The 18,734-nt window shown below is 44.4% G+C and overlaps 1 protein-coding gene across 1 annotated transcript; it reads left to right on the top strand.

Moving 5' to 3' along the window:
• The first annotated feature begins 16,993 nt into the window (after positions 1-16,993).
• LOC123431035 (protein IRX15-LIKE-like) lies at positions 16,994-18,490 on the top strand. Its single transcript, XM_045114853.1, has one exon. The coding sequence runs from the start codon at positions 17,291-17,293 to the stop codon at positions 18,233-18,235; it is 945 nt and encodes a 314-aa protein (XP_044970788.1). The 5' UTR covers positions 16,994-17,290; the 3' UTR covers positions 18,236-18,490.
• The last annotated feature ends 244 nt before the right edge of the window (positions 18,491-18,734 follow it).

The raw sequence follows: 18,734 nt of genomic DNA, 5'->3' as shown, positions 1-18,734 counted from the left end.
CAACTCGCTAGCCAACTAGAGGCATGCTAGGGACGGTGTTTTGTCTATGTATCCACACATGTAAATGAGTCTTCATTCAATACAATTATAGCATGGATAATAAACGATTATCTTGATACATGAATTATAATAATAACTATACTTATTATTGCCTCTAGGGCATAATTCCAACAGTCTCCCACTTGTAATAGAGTCAATAATCTAGCCCTCACATCACCATGTGAATTACATTGTAATAAATCTAACACCCATATAGTTCTGGTGTCGATCATGTTTTGGCCGTGGAAGAGGTTTAGTCAGCGGGTCTGCTACATTCAGATCCGTGTGCACTTTGCATATATTTACGTCCTCTTCCTCGACGTAGTCGCGGATGAGGTTGAAGCGTCGTTTGATGTGTCTGGTCTTCTTGTGAAACCCTGGTTCCTTTGCTAAGGCAATGGCACCCGTGTTGTCACAGAACAAGGTTATTGGATCCAGTGCACTTGGCACCACTCCAAGATCCGTCATGAACTGCTTCATCCAGACACCCTCCTTAGCCGCCTCCGAGGCAGCCATGTACTCCGCTTCACATGTAGAATCTGCTACGACGCTTTGCTTGGAACTGCACCAGCTTACTGCACCCCCATTAAGAATAAATACGTATCCGGTTTGCGACTTAGAGTCGTCCGGATCTGTGTCAAAGCTTGCATCGACGTAACCTTTTACGGCGAGCTCTTCGTCACCTCCATACACGAGAAACATCTCCTTAGTCCTTTTCAGGTACTTCAGGATATTCTTGACCGCTGTCCAGTGATCCACTCCTGGATTACTCTGGAACCTACCTGCCATACTTATGGCCAGGCTAACATCCGGTCTAGTGCACAGCATCGCATACATGATAGAACCTATGGCTGAAGCATAGGGGATGGAGCGCATATGCTCTCTATCTTCATCAGTTGCTGGGCACTGAGTCTTACTCAATCTCGTACCTTGTAAAACTGGCAAGAACCCTTTCTTGGACTGTTCCATTTTGAACCTCTTCAAAACTTTATCAAGGTATGTGCTTTGTGGAAGTCCTATGAGGCGTTTTGATCTATCCCTATAGATCTTAATGCCTAGAATGTAAGCAGCTTCTCCTAGGTCCTTCATAGAGAAACTTTTATTCAAGTAACCTTTTATGCTCTCCAAAAGCTCTACGTCGTTTCCAATCAGTAATATGTCATCCACATATAATATTAGAAACGCCACAGAGCTCCCACTCACTTTCTTGTAAATACAAGATTCTCCAACCACTTGTACAAACCCAAATGCTTTGATCACCTCATCAAAGCGTTTGTTCCAACTCCGAGATGCTTGCACCAGTCCATAAATGGATCGCTGGAGCTTGCACACTTTGTTAGCATTCTTAGGATCGACAAAACCTTCGGGTTGCATCATATACAACTCTTCCTTAAGGAAACCGTTAAGGAACGCCGTTTTGACATCCATCTGCCATATTTCATAATCGAAAAATGCAGCTATTGCTAACATGATTCTGACGGACTTAAGCATCGCTACGGGTGAGAAAGTCTCATCGTAGTCAACTCCTGGAACTTGTGAAAAACCCTTTGCCACAAGTCGAGCTTTATAAACGGTCACATTGTCGTCAGCGTCCGTCTTCTTCTTAAAAATCCATTTGTTCTAAATAGCCTTGCGGCCCTCAGGTAGTATCTCCAAAGTCCATACTTTGTCCTCATACATGGATCCTATCTCGGACTTCATGGCTTCTAGCCATTTGTTGGAATCTGGGCCCACCATTGCTTCTTCATAATTTGCAGGTTCATTGTTGTCTAACAACATGATTGATAAGACGGGATTACCGTACCACTCTGGAGCAGCACGTGATCTCGTCGGCCTGCGTGGTTCAACAGAAACTTGAACTGGAGTTTCATGATCATCATCATTAACTTCCTCCTCAACCGGCGTCGCAACGACAGAGGTTTCCCCTTGCCCTGCGCCACCATCCAGAGGGATGAGAGGTTCAACAACCTCGTCAAGTTCTATCTTCCTCCCACTCAATTCTCTCGAGAGAAACTCCTTCTCGAAAAAAGGTCCGTTCTTAGCAACAAACACTTTGCCCTCGGATTTGAGATAGAAGGTGTACCCAACTGTCTCTTTTGGGTAACCTATGAAGACGCACTTTTCCGCTTTGGGTTCCAGCTTTTCAGGCTGAAGCTTTTTGACATAAGCATCACATCCCCAAACATTAAGGAACGACAACTTTGGCCTTTTGCCATACCATAGTTCGTATGGTGTCGTCTCAACGGATTTTGATGGTGCCCTATTTAAAGTGAATGCAGTTGTTTCTAATGCATAACCCCAAAATGATAACGGCAAATCAGTAAGAGACATCATAGATCGCACCATCTCTAACAAAGTACGATTACGACGTTCGGACACACCATTACGCTGTGGTGTTCCAGGCGGTGTTAACTGTGAAACAATTCCACATTGTCTTAAGTGAGCACCAAACTCGAAACTCAGATATTCACCCCCACGATCAGAACGTAGGAACTTGATCTTCTTGTTACGATGATTTTCCACTTCACTCTGAAATTGCTTGAACTTTTCAAATGTTTCAGACTTGTGCTTCATTAAGTAGACATAACCATATCTACTCAAATCGTCAGTGAAGGTGAGAAAATAACGATATCTGCCGCGTGCCTCCTCGCTCATCGGACCGCACACATCGGTATGTATGATTTCCAACAAGTCACTGGCACGCTCCATTGTTCCGGAGAACGGAGTCTTAGTCATCTTGCCCATGAGGCATGGTTCGCACGTGTCAAGTGAATCAAAGTCAAGTGACTCCAAAAGTCCATCAGCATGGAGTTTCTTCATGCGCTTTACACCAATATGACCCAAGCGGCAGTGCCACAAAAATATGGCGCTATCATTGTTTACTCTAACTCTTTTGGTCTCACTGTTATGTATATGCGTATCGCTATCAAGATTCAATATGAACAATCCTCTCACATTCGGTGCATGACCATAAAACATGTTACTCATAGAAATAGAACAACCATTATTCTCACACTTAAAAGAGTAACCGTCTCGCAATAAACAAGATCCAGATATAATGTTCATGCTCAACGCAGGCACTAAATAACATTGATTTAAGTTCATCACTAATCCCGATGGTAGCTGAAGTGACACTGTGCCGACAGCGATTGCATCAACCTTGGAACCATTTCCTACGCGCATCGTCACTTCGTCTTTCGCCAGCCTTCGTCTATTCCGCAGTTCCTGCTTCGAGTTGCAAATATGAGCAACAGAACCGGTATCGAATACCAAGGCACTACTACGAGAGCCGGTTAAGTACACATCGATAACATGTATATCAAATATACCTGATTTTTCTTTGCCCGCCTTCTTATCTGCCAGATACTTGGGGTAATTGCGCTTCCAGTGACCCATACCCTTGCAATAGAAACACTCCATTTCAGGCTTAGGTCCAGCTTTGGGTTTCTTCGGCGGATTGGCAACAAGCTTGCCGCTCTTCTTCGAATTGCCTTTCTTGCCTTTGCCGTTTCTCTTGAAACTAGTGGTCTTATTCACCATCAACACTTGATGCTCTTTACGGAGTTCAGACTCTGCGACTTTCAACATCGCAAACAACTCGCCGGGAGACTTGTTCATCCCTTGCATGTTGTAGTTCAACACAAAGCCTTTATAGCTTGGCGGCAGTGATTGAAGGATTCTGTCAGTGATAGCTTCTTGCGGGAGTTCAATCCCCAGTTCAGCTAGACGGTTTGAGTACCCAGACATTTTGAGCACATGTTCACTGACAGATGAGTTTTCCTCCATCTTGCAAGCATAGAATTTATCGGAGGTCTCATACCTCTCGATCCGGGCGTTCTTCTGAAAGATAAACTCCAACTCCTGGAACATCTCAAATGCTCCATGACGCTCAAAGCGACGTTGAAGTCCCAGTTCTAAGCCATACAAGACTGCACATTGAACTATTGAGTAGTCCTCCTTACGTGCTAACCAAGCGTTCTTAACATCCTGATCAGCCGTAGCGGGTGGTTCATCTCCTAGCGCAGCATTAAGGACATAATCCTTCTTCCCAGCTTGTAAGATTAGCTTAAGATTACGAGCCCAGTCTACAAAGTTGCTTCCATCATCTTTCAACTTAGCTTTCTCTAGGAACGTATTAAAATGAGGATGACTGTCGCGTGAGCCATGATCTACAACACAAATATATTCAAAGTGGACTTAGACTATGTTCAAGATAATTAGAGTTCAACTTAATCAAATTATATGCTAAACTCCCACACAAAAAGTACATCTCTCTAGTCATTTGAGTGGTTCATGATCCACTTACACTATCCCAAGTCCGATCATCACGTGAGTTGAGTATAGTTTCAGTGGTAAGCATCCCTATGCTAATCATATCAACTATATGATTCATGATCGACCTTTCGGTCTCATGTGTTCCGAGGCCATGTCTGCACATGCTAGGCTCGTCAAGCTTAACCCGAGTGTTCCGCGTGCGCAACTGTTTTGCACCCGTTGTATGTGAACGTTGAGTCTATCACACCCGATCATCACGTGGTGTCTCGAAACGACGAACTGTAGCAACGGTGCACAGTCGGGGAGAACACAATTTCGTCTGGAAATTATAGTGAGAGATCACCTCATAATGCTACCGTCTTTCTAAGCAAAATAAGGTGCATAAAAGGATTAACATCACATGCAATTCATAAGTGACATGATATGGCCATCATCACGTGCTTCTTGATCTCCATCACCAAAGCACCGGCACGATCTTCTTGTCACCAGCGCCACACCATGATCATCCATCAACGTGTTGCCATCGGGGTTGTCGTGCTACTTATGCTATTACTACTAAAGCTACATCCTAGCAAAATAGTAAACGCATCTGCAAGCACAAACGTTAGTATAAAGACAACCCTATGGCTCCTGCCGGTTGCCGTACCATCGACGTGCAAGTCGATATTTCTATTACAACATGATCATCTCATACATCCAATATACCACATCACATCGTTGGCCATATCACATCACAATCATACCCTGCAAAAACAAGTTAGACGTCCTCTAATTTTGTTGTTGCATGTTTTACGTGGTGACCAAGGGCATCTAGTAGGATCGCATCTTACTTACGCAAACACCACAACGGAGATATATGAGTTGCTATTTAACCTCATCCAAGGACCTCCTCGGTCAAATCCGATTCAACTAAAGTTGGAGAAACCGACACTTGCCAGTCATCTTTGAGCAAAAGGGGGTTACTCGTAACGATGAAACCAGTCTCTCGTAAGCGTACGAGTAATGTCGGTCCAAGCCGCTTCAATCCAACAATACCGCGGAATCAAGAAAAGACTAAGGAGGGTAGCAAAACGCACATCACCGCCCACAAAAACTTTTGTGTTCTACTCGAGAATACATCTACGCATGAACCAAGCTCATGATGCCACTGTTGGGGAACGTCGCATGGGAAACAAAAATTTTCCTACGCGCACGAAGACCTATCATGGTGATGTCCATCTACGAGAGGGGATGAGTGATCTACGTACCCTTGTAGACCGTACAGCAGAAGCGTTAGAGAACGCGGTTGATGTAGTGGAACGTCCTCACGTCCCTCGATCCGCCCCGCGAACAATCCCGCGATCAGTCCCACGATCTAGTACCGAACGGACGGCACCTCCGCGTTCAGCACACGTACAGCTCGACGATGATCTCGGCCTTCTTGATCCAGCAAGAGAGACAGAGAGGTAGAAGAGTTCTCCGGCAGAGTGACGACGCTCCGGAGGTTGGTGATGACCTTGTCTCAGCAGGGCTCCGCCCGAGCTCCGCAGAAACGCGATCTAGGGGAAAAACCGTGGAGGTATGTGGTCGGGCTGCAGTGGAAAAGTCGTCTCAAATCAGCCCTAAAACCTTCGTATATATAGGTGGGAGGGAGGGGGCCTTGCCTTGGGGCTCAAGGAGCCCCAAGGGGGTCGGCCGAGTCCAAGGGGGAGGACTCTCCCCCCCCAAACCGAGTTGGACTAGGTTTGGTGGGAGGGAGTCCCCCTTCCTTCCCACCTCCTCCTTTTTTTTTCTTTTTCTCTTGATTTTCTTCTCCTTGGCGCATAGGGCACTTGTGGGCTGTCCCACCAGCCCACTAAGGGCTGGTGTGTCTCCCCAAAGGCCTATGGGCTTCCCCGGGGTGGGTTGCCCCCCGGTGAACTCCCGGAACCCATTCGTCATTCCCGGTACATTCCCGGTAACTCCGAAAACCTTCCGGTAATCAAATGAGGTCATCCTATATATCAATCTTCGTTTCCGGACCATTCCGGAAACCCTCGTGATGTCCGTGATCTCATCCGGGACCCCGAACAACATTCGGTAACCAACCATATAACTCATATACGCATAAAACAACGTCGAACCTTAAGTGTGCAGACCCTCCGGGTTCGAGAACTATGTAGACATGACCCGAGAGACTCCTCGGTCAATATCCAATAGCGGGACCTGGATGCCCATATTGGATCCTACATATTCTACGAAGATCTTATCGTTTGAACCTCAGTGCCAAGGATTCGTACAATCCCGTATGTCATTCCCTTTGTCCTTCGGTATGTTACTTGCCCGAGATTCGATCGTCAGTATCCGCATACCTATTTCAATCTCGTTTACCGGCAAGTCTCTTTACTCGTACCGTAATACAAGATCCCGCAACTTACACTAAGTTACATTGCTTGCAAGGCTTGTGTGTGATGTTGTATTACCGAGTGGGCCCCGAGATACCTCTCCGTCACACAGAGTGACAAATCCCAGTCTTGATCCATACTAACTCAACTAACACCTTCGGAGATACCTGTAGAGCATCTTTATAGTCACCCGGTTACGTTGCGACGTTTGATACACACAAAGCATTCCTCCGGTGTCAGTGAGTTATATGATCTCATGGTCATAGGAATAAATACTTGACACGCAGAAAACAGTAGCAACAAAATGACACGATCAGCATGCTACGTCTATTAGTTTGGGTCTAGTCCATCACGTGATTCTCCCAATGACGTGATCCAGTTATCAAGCAACAACACCTTGTTCATAATCTGAAGACAACGACTATCATCGATCAACTGGCTAGCCAACTAGAGGCATGCTAGGGACGGTGTTTTGTCTATGTATCCACACATGTAAATGAGTCTTCATTCAATACAATTATAACATGGATAATAAACGATTATCTTGATACAGGAATTATAATAATAACTATACTTATTATTGCCTCTAGGGCATAATTCCAACAGTCCGCCCTGGACTACAGATTACAAAGAGTTTCTTGAATCCATGTGTCCTATTCCTATCAAGGAAAAGGAAAAGAGCAAGGACAAGTGAAAAGACCTCGATGACACCTAGAGGGGGGTGAATAGGCTATTTAAAAACTTCTTCAGATTTGGCTTGAACCTAATGCGGAAATAAACTAAGAGGGTACTTGTCAAGCACTAATCCTAAATGCACTAGGCACTGCAACGTGTATCAACAACACGATCTACAAAGATGGACACAATGCAGTTACTAACAAGCACAAGTAAGTTACACAAACTTACTTGAGCTATATCACACGACAAGTAGGTGAACAACACAAGGTACTAGATCACACTATATCACACGATATATCAAGGGCTGCAAGTATGTACGTGTGGATATAGAGGGTATGCTTGAATGATTAATCTTGTACAAGAAATAACCAACACAATATAATGAGCACAAACAATATGCAATGTATCTATGCTCAAGTAACACAAGTAAACCACAAGTAAGGAGTTAGGGTTAAGGATAACCAAGGTCATTGAGACGAAGATGTATCCCGATGTTCACTTCCTTGGAGGGAAGCTAGTCACCGTTAGAGAGGTGGATGTTACCACGAAGGCACACCAACGCCACAAAGGCTCGCCCTATTCTCCCTTTGAGATAACACCACGAAGGCGTTTCTCAACCACTAGTGGTAAGCCTTTGAGGTGGCTTCCAAACCCTCACAAACTTTTCCGGGGGAAATCACACGGATTGATTCCTCTCCGAAGAACTCCTACCGCCTAGGAGTCTCCAACCTCCAAGAGTAACAAGATCACGGGGAATGCTCAAAACTTGCTCAAATCACAAATAGCTTGGGTTGAGAGAAGGAGAGGGAGACGATCTATCTTTTGATTGGAACAACTCTCAAAGGGGCTCACAAATGCTCTTGGGATCTAAGATTTGGAGTGAACAAATGTGTGTGAGGTGGAAATGTGTTCTTATGAGGATAAGGCTGTGTTAGGCAACCCTCTCACGAAGTGGGAGGGGGAGTATTTATAGTGGGGAGAGAAAAAGAGCCGTTGGGGACACTTTAAGTCACACAGGGTCCGGACATTCGACAGTTGTCGGAAGTCCGGGCGTCCGCGAGGGGTCGGACGTCCGACAGGGGTCGGGCGTCCGAGGCCTGTAGATACGACTGAAACTATTTTGAATTAAACAGCGACCGGACGTCCGACAGGGGTCGGTCGTCCAAGGCCTGTAGATACGACTGAACCTATGTTGAATTTATCAGCCATCGGACGTCCGGAGAGGACCGGAAATCCGAGTTATACAACTCAACTTCTACTGGTGGTAGGTTCCGGATTTCCGACGGGTGTCGGACGTCCGGCGCTCGGACGTCCGGAGGGAGTCGGATTTCCGAGATATAGAACTCAACTTCTACTGGTGCAGGCTTCCGGATTTCCGGGACTTGGCCGGACATCCGGGCCTCGGACGTCCGGAGGAAGCCGGAAGTCCGAGTTATATGGCTCTGATTTCTCTGGTATAGGATTCCGGATTTCCGAACTAGTCGGTCGTCCGGTCCTCGGACGTCCGGAGAAAGCCGGATGTCCGAGGCACTGGTTCTGTTTTCAGATAACAACAAAACAGTGGAGATGTGGTCTGAGCAGAAAGTGATGATGTAGTTTGAGCAAGTTCATCGCAAAACCTGTGATCCCCTCTTAATAGTGCGGGATCCCTAAGGACTCAAGAATCATAAAAGAGTATTGATGATCCATACTTGAGTGTATACTTTTATTCGCTGATCATCACTCCGCACAACTAACATCAAAGGAACTTGATGATCCATACTTGAGTGTATACTTTTATTCGCTGATCATCCCTTTGAGTTAGCCCTTTCACCTGAGCTTGATGTTGTTGTTCCTTCTTGGCTCAAGTTGAAAGCAAGACATGATGAAGTCTTCAAGTAGCTTTTCCATACACAATGCGGAAAGCCTAGCTTATGTATTCATCTTCATTTGTCCACCATGTGAACATACACAAGAATCAAGCATGTAGTGCTCAGGAATGCTTATCTTGATCTTGTCCTTGTTAGCACATGAGGTTGTCCTTATCAACATCCTTGTTAGCTTATGTTTCAATGATATATTCGTGCTGATCCACTTGAACTTGCACACCACAATCTTGATGACGATCACCACTTGACGTCATCCTTCATGGGTTGTATGAGATCTTCCTTTTGACGCAAGCCCAATGAAAGCACACCTAACACCCACACAGGAGTCTCACAAAGACCATGGGTTAGTACACAAACACGTAATGAACACTGCTTACCATACCATGGGATCACTTGATCCCTCTCGGTACATCTTATACGCTTTGTGTGTTGATCATCTTGATTTACTCTTTGTCTGAGATCTTGATCAACCTAGTGTTTCTATGACCATTCTTTGGATAATACCTTGAATAACATCTTGGTCATCATATAAACTCCTTGAACCCAACAGATGGACTTCAAGAAGTGCCTATGGACAAATCCTATAAATATAACTTAAGGCAACCATTAGTCCATAGGAATTGTCATCAATTACCAAAACCACATATGGAGATATATGCTCTAACAACAAGAACAAGGAAAAGAAGAAGGACAAGGACAAGGACAAGGACAAGGAAAAGGAAAAGAGCAAGGAACCGCCATTGTTAGAGGTACTCCATCGGGTCACTGTAATAAGATGTTTTAGATATTTTAACATGGACTGAAATGATGAACTAACACTTTAAATGTGCCCACATAGATCCCATTCAGAAAAAAGTTAGAACGTCTTGTATTTTTGAAGTAGGGAATAGTTAATAGTACAAATAGTTCATTCTCTTGGGTTCCAGATGTTTTGACTTTCTTGAACCGCAACCGATTTACAGGAAATAAGGTCGCAGTGTGATCATGCGGATGTGGAATTTGAGCTTATACTGAGTGAGAAAAACATGAATATAGCTAAGCAAGAAGGCCTTGAGAAGAAATTCAAGCTGACTACCACAATAGGAACAACAAACATGCATTTGTTTGATTCACATGGTAAAATAAAAAAATGACACCCCAGAGGATGGTGAGTATCCCTAACACGGGCCTGTATTATAGCAACAAATCCTTTTACTTGTGGTTTTGGCACTGACATTAGGTTAACTTTTCAGTACTTAAGAGTTCTTTGATCTTAGTTATATCTTGTAAGCTATAGAAAATAGTAGTATGATCTGTTTGTCTGCAGATGGTCACCAAATGATTGTTTCGTCTGTGCTGATCCGCGAGATCCTGAAGTTGATGCAGGAAGAGTGGCCCCTGTTAGGTGTTATTGGTAATCCAAACTTGTATTAGCATTAAACTGATGGATATAGTAGGCATGATGAGTGGGATGTGAAAGGTGCAATAAGGAGACATCAATAGATTGATTGTTTATATTATATAACCATAACATACTTTTAGTTTTGAAATTATGATTTGAGCGTATGATTAAATCCTGGTCATATTGGGTGTAAAGGATTTTCCTTTTTCATCAATGCTTCCTTGTGAGTGTTCATTTTGTGACACGAAGAAAGAAGGAAATGCCTTTGTCAAGGATTGCATATGGTGTTATGTTTTTTTCTTAAAAAAACACAATATTTTCCAGGTTATTATAAATGGCGTCCAATTTCTGTGAGCTAAAAGCTGAGCTACATGATAATAAATTATAAATCTTTAATTAGTTAGATTAAACTAATCCACAAAATTATATCATTCAACAAAACATAGGCATAGTGGATTCATGATCTTGAAAAAAAGTTGTTTCTGCTTAATATTAAAGAGTGGTTTTTCAGTATAATCAAAAATATGGGAGGTGAATTTAACAACCTATAAAAAAAATTATATGATGAAAGCGGTGAAAAGAAACCACATATTATACATGAGATAAGATCTTGTACAAAGGATATAGTGGGTACACGAAGCTAGAATGTCACGTCATGTGCATGTCGATCGTCAAGTGATATGTTAAAAAAAGGTTAATGTTCACCGGCTAGAATATGTATGCCCTTGTATGACGCATGGACAATTAACTATTTAGAATAAGATTGATGTGATCTTGAAGACCAGTTGTTTAATTGTTTTCATCTTATATTAACCCGTTGACAACCTGATGAATGCGAAAATATATTTAATTACACGTGCGTTGCACGTGCACTGTTACTAGTATCTGAAAGTGGACACGGCAGCTTGTTTTTGTAAGTTCTCCAACAAAAAAGCAGCTTGTTTTTCTTTCAAAGTAATGTAAGATCGTTGGCTCCAAAAGACAAAAAAATCTTAATGTAAGATCATTGCTGTTTTATTTTCTGCGGCATGTCAGGCAGTGGCCACATCTTTGGGACCCAGTCTGCCTGGTACCAAAATCTGAAAACCTACGATAAATCAAGGAAGATCCTGATCTGGCCCAGGACCAGACAAACGGCAAAGATACATGTACCGGGTTTATTTTTCAGCGAATTGTTTTTTTATTTTTTTAAATAATTTGAATTGCTTACCACATGTGTTATGTATCTTAAAGCCACGGCGACTCTGCGGTAGAGTACTAGCAGAGACGTATTTGGCAACGGCCAGTGGGTGACATGGACGATGGCCATATTTTATTGCCTGCCTGTGCATAACGTTGACGTAGGCCAGCCAGTTGCTTAATTTTGTGTGCTAAAATGTGAAGATCCTGCTGTTAGACCAGGAGAGACGTCACTATCCTTAGCGCATGTGATGGAACAGCGGTGCTCCATTACTGACCTGATTGAGCACTCACTAGTTTGATACGGTTTCCGTTGCGTGCAGAAGCAGCACGGAACTGCTGCTAGCAAACGGCCAATAAACAACTCTTCTTATTTGAGGAACGGTGAATAAACAACTGGATTCAAAAGGAGCCGACACAAGACCTTGCGGATAGGGGGCCGTTAGGTGTATAATTGGGCTGGGCTTTTTCGGCATCAAGGCCGAGTTAAATATAGTTGGGCTTCTAGTTTTAATTTTAATTTTTAATTCGAGGGTAGGTCTGCTATTGTTGATCAAGGTAATGCTATTCCCTCCATCACGGTTTAAAAGGTATGGTTAAATTTATGTGCATTTCCACAATAGACATGGTTTAGGGCGCATTGCATTTACTCCTAGCAACTAATTAGTACTCCGTTGTACTACTTCTATATGCATGCGTAGTGGGAATGCTATTTTTCAACCCATGTCACAATCAATCAATAACTGCCTTGGTTCGAGAGAATTTTCAAGCATGCCTTCTAAACCGTGACGGAGAAAATAGATGGAACGCTGATTTGGTCCAACAGATTACCTTTTGATGTCGCATCAGTCCTACAGATACCCGTTTGCACCAGGGTCATAAACGACTTCTGGTAGTGGAATTTCAAAAACAATGTTTTTTTTCGCGTTCTGCTTACCGCAAGATTGTTGACATTAAAAAGAGGCGGGAAGATTGGCTAGAGAAAAGGGCCGGTGCTTCAAATACTTCTAAGAACGGAAAGGTTTGGGCGTCCCTGTGGAAGGTTTCGGTCCCGGCGAAGGTTAAGATGTTTCTCGAAGATGAGCTAAAAAGTTGATCCCGACTGAAAATGTCTGAAAGCATAGGAAAATGTCACATCATGTGAAATGCTATGTTGGTGGAGCACCTAATTAATTCTTGGAGACATAGTCTTTTTGAGTGTATTATGGCAAGGTGTGTATGTGTTTTGGTGAACGATGATCTTCTGGAACACTTGATAGCCACAGGAGAACCATCAACAAGAACATGACTATTTTTGACGATCGAGGTACTGAAGCATGAAGAGTTGATTCGGATGTGTGTCACGTTATGAGCAATTTTGCATGCGAGAAGGAAGCTAATACATGAAGGCATAACTCAAAGTCCTTATGACACGCACAAATTCGTCTCCAAGTTCATATGTGAGCTGGATCAACTAAGCGATCCGACAAACACACATGCAATATCGGGTGCTGGGCAAGTCATGCAGTGGGGATGGATCCCACCTGAAGCAGGTCTTGTGAAGATCAACATGGACGTTAGGGTCTCGCTGGATCATAACATTGGCACATCTGCGGCAATCTGTTGAGATAGAGATGGATCATACATTGGATCTTCAGTCCTAGTGGTTCAGAGACTTGTTGATTCCTCTGCTATGGAAGATCTTGCATGTAGAGAAGGATTGGCTTTGACTCAAGATTTAGCCATGCAACATTTTCAGTTGGCTTCAGATTTCAAGCAAGTCGTCAACCATATTCATCAAGGGGTTGGCCGGAATTATGGTGACATTGTGAAAGAGATTCTAGAAACTGCTACATTTTTACTTCTTGTAAATTCTCGTTCAAACCTCGAGCATCTAATTTTGAAGCTCACAACATAGCTAGGTATGGTTTTTCTCTTCCTCTAGGGAGGCACTTGTGGTTGGGCAATCCTTATGACCCAACTATTATTCCTGTAAACATTATGATAGATCAATAAAACCTAGTTGTGTTTGCTAAAAGAAAGCTAGATTTTTGCTTTCCTTAAGACAGGGTGCCATTTGTGGTTTTGTTTTATAAAGGGTGGTCATTTGTGGTTGGTCCATCCCCATGATCCAAATTCTATCCCAGCAACTGTTATTTTTATCAATAAATAAAGGACTTTTAACTTCAAAAAAATGTAGTCACCCGTAAAAAAGGAAATAGATTAAGAAAACGCGAGATAAAGAAAGGCTATTATATTTATTTTACTGCTGTGAGATAATAAAAAACAAACTGTCTGGCGGCTGCAGTCCATGTCTACTGACCTCAGCCACATCCTCGTGAAAGAAAGCATCAATAAAGATCGATTGTACGTACCTTAGATTCGTGATTAGCTGAAATTTTATTTTTTTGCGTGGGCTTGATTAGCTGACGCTTGACAATGTGGAACAAATTAAAGAGCGAGAGAGATAGGTGGGCGTCGCGCGCGTGTGTGTGTAGGATTCTTTGCGAGTTAGTGCTGCTCTCCGATTGGTTAATGAGGAAGCATGATCCTTTATTTCTAATGGAGGCATAAGTTTTTATCATTTATTATTTTTGGGAAAATAAAGTTTAGTTTTGTGTATTACTCTCGCGGCATGATTGTTATTAAATTCTTATCGCCCGTGGGGATCAAATGTACGCTTCATTTTGGATGTTGGTAAGAAGAACCATGGACGGGGCACTCTTGTTTAGGAAGACACGAACATTCTCTTCTTTTCAAACCGTCTGCAAGGTGAGCATGCTCAGTGTAGGCTGTTAATCACGACCTTTTTATTGGGGGTGCTTGTGTTCGATAGGCCTACCCACCACTCCTTGGTGGATAACCTCAAGTGACGGGTGAAGCTATAGATGAAGTCGAGTTGAAGTCAATCTTTGATCATACCGACAACCTAATGGTCAACCGACATTTGAAGAGAAGGAAAAGAAATAATTTTATATTCTCTCCTCCCCTATCCAAGCAAAGTAACCATGGAAAATAAACATTCCAATTGAGCCATTGTCGACCGACGTTAACTCCCAAACTATAATCGTGCAATGTCCCACGTCTCAAAACACAAGAGGCCAGTATTAGATTTGAAATAGCCAAGCAAGTAAATTCATTCCCTGGCTTGTACTATTTCCCTAATAATAAAGCACGGAGTGTTTCTGTCGTCCGTTGTGGTCATTTTGTAATAAAGCCCCTGCAGTTTTAGGTAATCAACCCGCAGTACGTATTATGTCAAAACGAATCGTTTTTTCTGTACAAGTCATAATATTTCTCGGTTCTTATAAGCAACGAGACCCATAAAAGTCACTAGCGCTTCGATAGCGTAGTGGTAAGAGTTGCTCTTTTCTCCACGGGAGAGCTGGGTTTGATCCCAGGTGCCTCCCTTTTTACTTTTTTATTATCCTATTTTCTCTATGATAGCTGATGGGCTGCATTGGGCCGAGTAACTCCCTGTTTTACTTTTTTTTCATGCAATTTCAAATGCTTTTTAAACTATTCATATCTTTCAAACCTCAACTTTAATTCTAACATGTTATATATGAAAATCCATCAGAAAAATATGTACATATCAAATATGTTATTATCTTGATGTTAGTAATTTCTGAAATTACATTTAGGTTGCCTATTATATATGTTTCGTTCCTTATTAATGTAAACAAGTGGCTTAATGTTAATCCCCGTATTGTTCAAAGAAAAAACTTTTTCTTTCTTTCTTTCTTCTGTTCTTGTCCCAAGTTTTTTGCAGTTGGATGGTTTATATGTTATTATTTTTTCTTTTCTTTTTTGCAAATGCATAAACTTTTTCAATTTAGTTTACAAATAGAAAACTTTTTCAAATTTGTGAAGTTTTTTCAAAAAACTGATGAGTTTTTTCAGCATCGATGAACTTTTTAAAAAAGTTGATGATTTTCTTAATATTCGGGAATTTAATTCAATTTTTTTGAACTATTTTTCAGCATAGATAAACTTTTTTTCAAATTGATAAACTAATTTTCAAATAAAATGATCTTTTTCAAATTTGATGAACTTTTTTCAAATATGGTAAGCTTTTTTTCAATTCTGATGTTTTTTTTAAATTCATCATTTTTTTCAAAATTGATTAACTTTTTTGAATCATGAATTTTTTTGTTTTTTGCTATTTTTTAAGGTGTGTTGGCTGCCATGCCGCCCTTCGTTTCGTAGTCCTCTTAGAGCCATTGATCGCCGATCCTAGCCGCCCGCTTACTCCCGTCACAAGAAATATGAGTTGTGACATGACAAATGACTGGCCATACTCCCAGGTCCCCCCAACTAGTAAGTTATTGGTTATGACCAAATTATTGTTAGGACTTTTGGCCACAAAAATATACCCATACATTCTCTGCCGAAGAGGGCACATTTATATGCTCAAATCCCAAGCTCCGTTTCGTTGAAAATAATAATCCGATGCTCCTGCAGTTAGACCAGGAGAGCCGTCTGCCCGTCTCTATCCTCAACCCATGTGATGGAACAGCGATGGCCCATGTCTGACCTGATTGAGCACTCACCTGCGAATAAACAACTTTGATTTTAGCAAACTATACGAATAAAGAATTACAACTCCAAGATGAGTAGGTTAAACGAGCCGACATAAATACCTGTAGATGGGCGGCCCGGTTAGGTGGGCTGGGCTGTTTGGGCCTGTGTAGTGTAATGAGTTTGATTTGTCTGCGACGCGTCCCATGACTGTTTTTCGTGTGTTTTTTCATGACCCGTGCACTGAGCCACACTGACTGCAGTCCATGTGTATTAACATCAGCCACACCCTCTTGTAAAAAAACCCATAAAAAGTTCGATCGTACTCCAATCCTAGCAAATCAAGCATGCGAAAAAATTCTTTTTGCCATCGTCCACACTCCACTCCACAGGTGTTAACTCCAACATACAACACCGAAACTTCGTCACCCAAAGTGCAACTCCTCGATTTCTCATCAATGTCAGATGCCGTATGATGACGAGTTTCATTCATTCATTCATTCATTAGTTCACACACACAAACACACCGCGTCCTCCTCAGGCATGATGACACCAGCACGAGAGCACGTACGTCCTCCTACAAGCCCCGACTTTACGGGCTCCGTCCCAGCGTTCAGTAGTCAAGCAGCGACCCACCCGCCAAAAACTAATGCAAAAGCCACGCACACCCGCCAAATAATACTACCACGCCCGCTCGCTCGGTCCGCGCGAACAACGTGCCCCGACCCGACCCGACGCGGTAGATGGCGGCGAGACAGCGTAACAACTCTCTCCCGCCTCCACTCACTCCCCTCCCCGCTACTTGAACCCACCAAAATATCCCACCTTCTTCCGCCAAGCCAAGCCAAGCTGAGCCGCGTCCACCACCGAGACTCACACGAGCCCGCCAGCTGACCTTTCCCCCCCTCCTCCCCACCCGGTCTCCATCCCCACGCAGCTCAGCCACGCTGATTGATTCCTCCCCCATCGCTCCGTCCCCACGCGGCACCTCCTCGGGCGACCGACCGATGAAGTCCATCGGCAGCCGGGACAAGCTGCAAGCCGCGGCGGCGGCGACGGGGCACCGGCGGGTGCTGCTGCTGGTCTTCGCCTCCTGCTTCGCCTTCGCCACGCTGCTCACCTTCCTCTACACCTCCTCCGGCTTCGCCTCCGCCTCGTCCTCCTCCGTCTCGCGCCTGGGCTCGTCCTCGTCCTCGCCGCCGGGCGCCGCGGCCGCTCTGCCGCTGCCGGTGTTCGACGCGCTGGTCCACTACGCCTCCTTCTCCAACGCCACGCACCGCATGACGGACACGGACATCCGGGCCATCTCCGCCATCCTGCGCGCCCGCGGGCCCTGCAACCTCCTCGTCTTCGGCCTGGGCGCCGAGTCGCCGCTCTGGCTCGCCCTCAACCACGGCGGCCGCACCGTGTACCTCGACGAGAACGAGTTCTACGTCAAGTACCTGGAGCCGCGCCACCCGGGGCTGGAGGCCTACGACGTCTCCTACACCACCAAGGTGCGCGACTTCCGGGACCTGCTCGAGGCGGCCCGCGGCTCGCGCGCCGCCGAGTGCCGGCCGGTCCAGAACCTGCTCTTCTCCGAGTGCCGGCTCGCCATCAACGACCTGCCCAACGAGCTCTACGACGTGCCCTGGGACGTCGTGCTCATCGACGGGCCCTCCGGGTGGAACCCCAACTCCCCGGGCCGGATGCCGTCCATCTTCACCACCGCCGTGCTCGCCCGCTCCGGCGCCACTGCCGCCAAGGGCCCCACGGACGTGCTGGTGCACGACTTCAACTTCGAGGTGGAGCAGGTGCTGAGCAAGGAGTTCCTCTGCGACGAGAACCGCGTCGCCGGCAGCGGCACCAACTCGCTCGCGCACTTCGTCATCCGCCCCGGCGGCCCCGCCGACGCCTTCTGCCCCGGGCAGGACAGCCGGGCCACGTCCGAGGAGAAGACCCGCCGCAAGTAATCGAGAGACCAGATTGATTAATTAGCCACCACCTCTCCTCTCCTCTCTAATTCTTTCCCCCCTCTCCTCACTTGTTATTATCATTTCTTCTTCTTCTTCTTCTTCTATTTTTGACATACACTTCAAATACTATATGTTTTTTTGGGACAATAATTGTAACAACAAAGGCTCCTTCAAAAGTGTAACAATCAATCGTGACGACATGATTGATCGCCTCGAAAAAAAAGAAATGAAAATAGAGGTTAATTTACACTAGACAGATTGATTCGACATGTGCTGGTGGGTGGTTGGATCCATATCCATCCATCCGATTGCTTTTACAATTTCCTTCCCTTCCCCGTTCCCCCTGCTCGGTTGCGTGCGTTGCTCATATTCATCTGCTCGTCGTATTAGCCATTAAATTAATGAGGGAGGGTCTCGTTGCTTTGATCTGATCAAGAAGTGTCTCGGATCGCCCATCAGATCAGCAGAGTCGGTGTCACCGAGCGGACGCGCCCGT

The sequence above is a fragment of the Hordeum vulgare genome, chromosome 2H (assembly GCF_904849725.1).
Source record: "Hordeum vulgare subsp. vulgare chromosome 2H, MorexV3_pseudomolecules_assembly, whole genome shotgun sequence".
In the NCBI taxonomy this organism is placed as follows: domain Eukaryota; kingdom Viridiplantae; phylum Streptophyta; class Magnoliopsida; order Poales; family Poaceae; genus Hordeum; species Hordeum vulgare.
The sequence above is the reverse complement of the archived record's forward strand: the minus strand, read 5'-3'. Positions and strand labels throughout refer to the sequence as shown.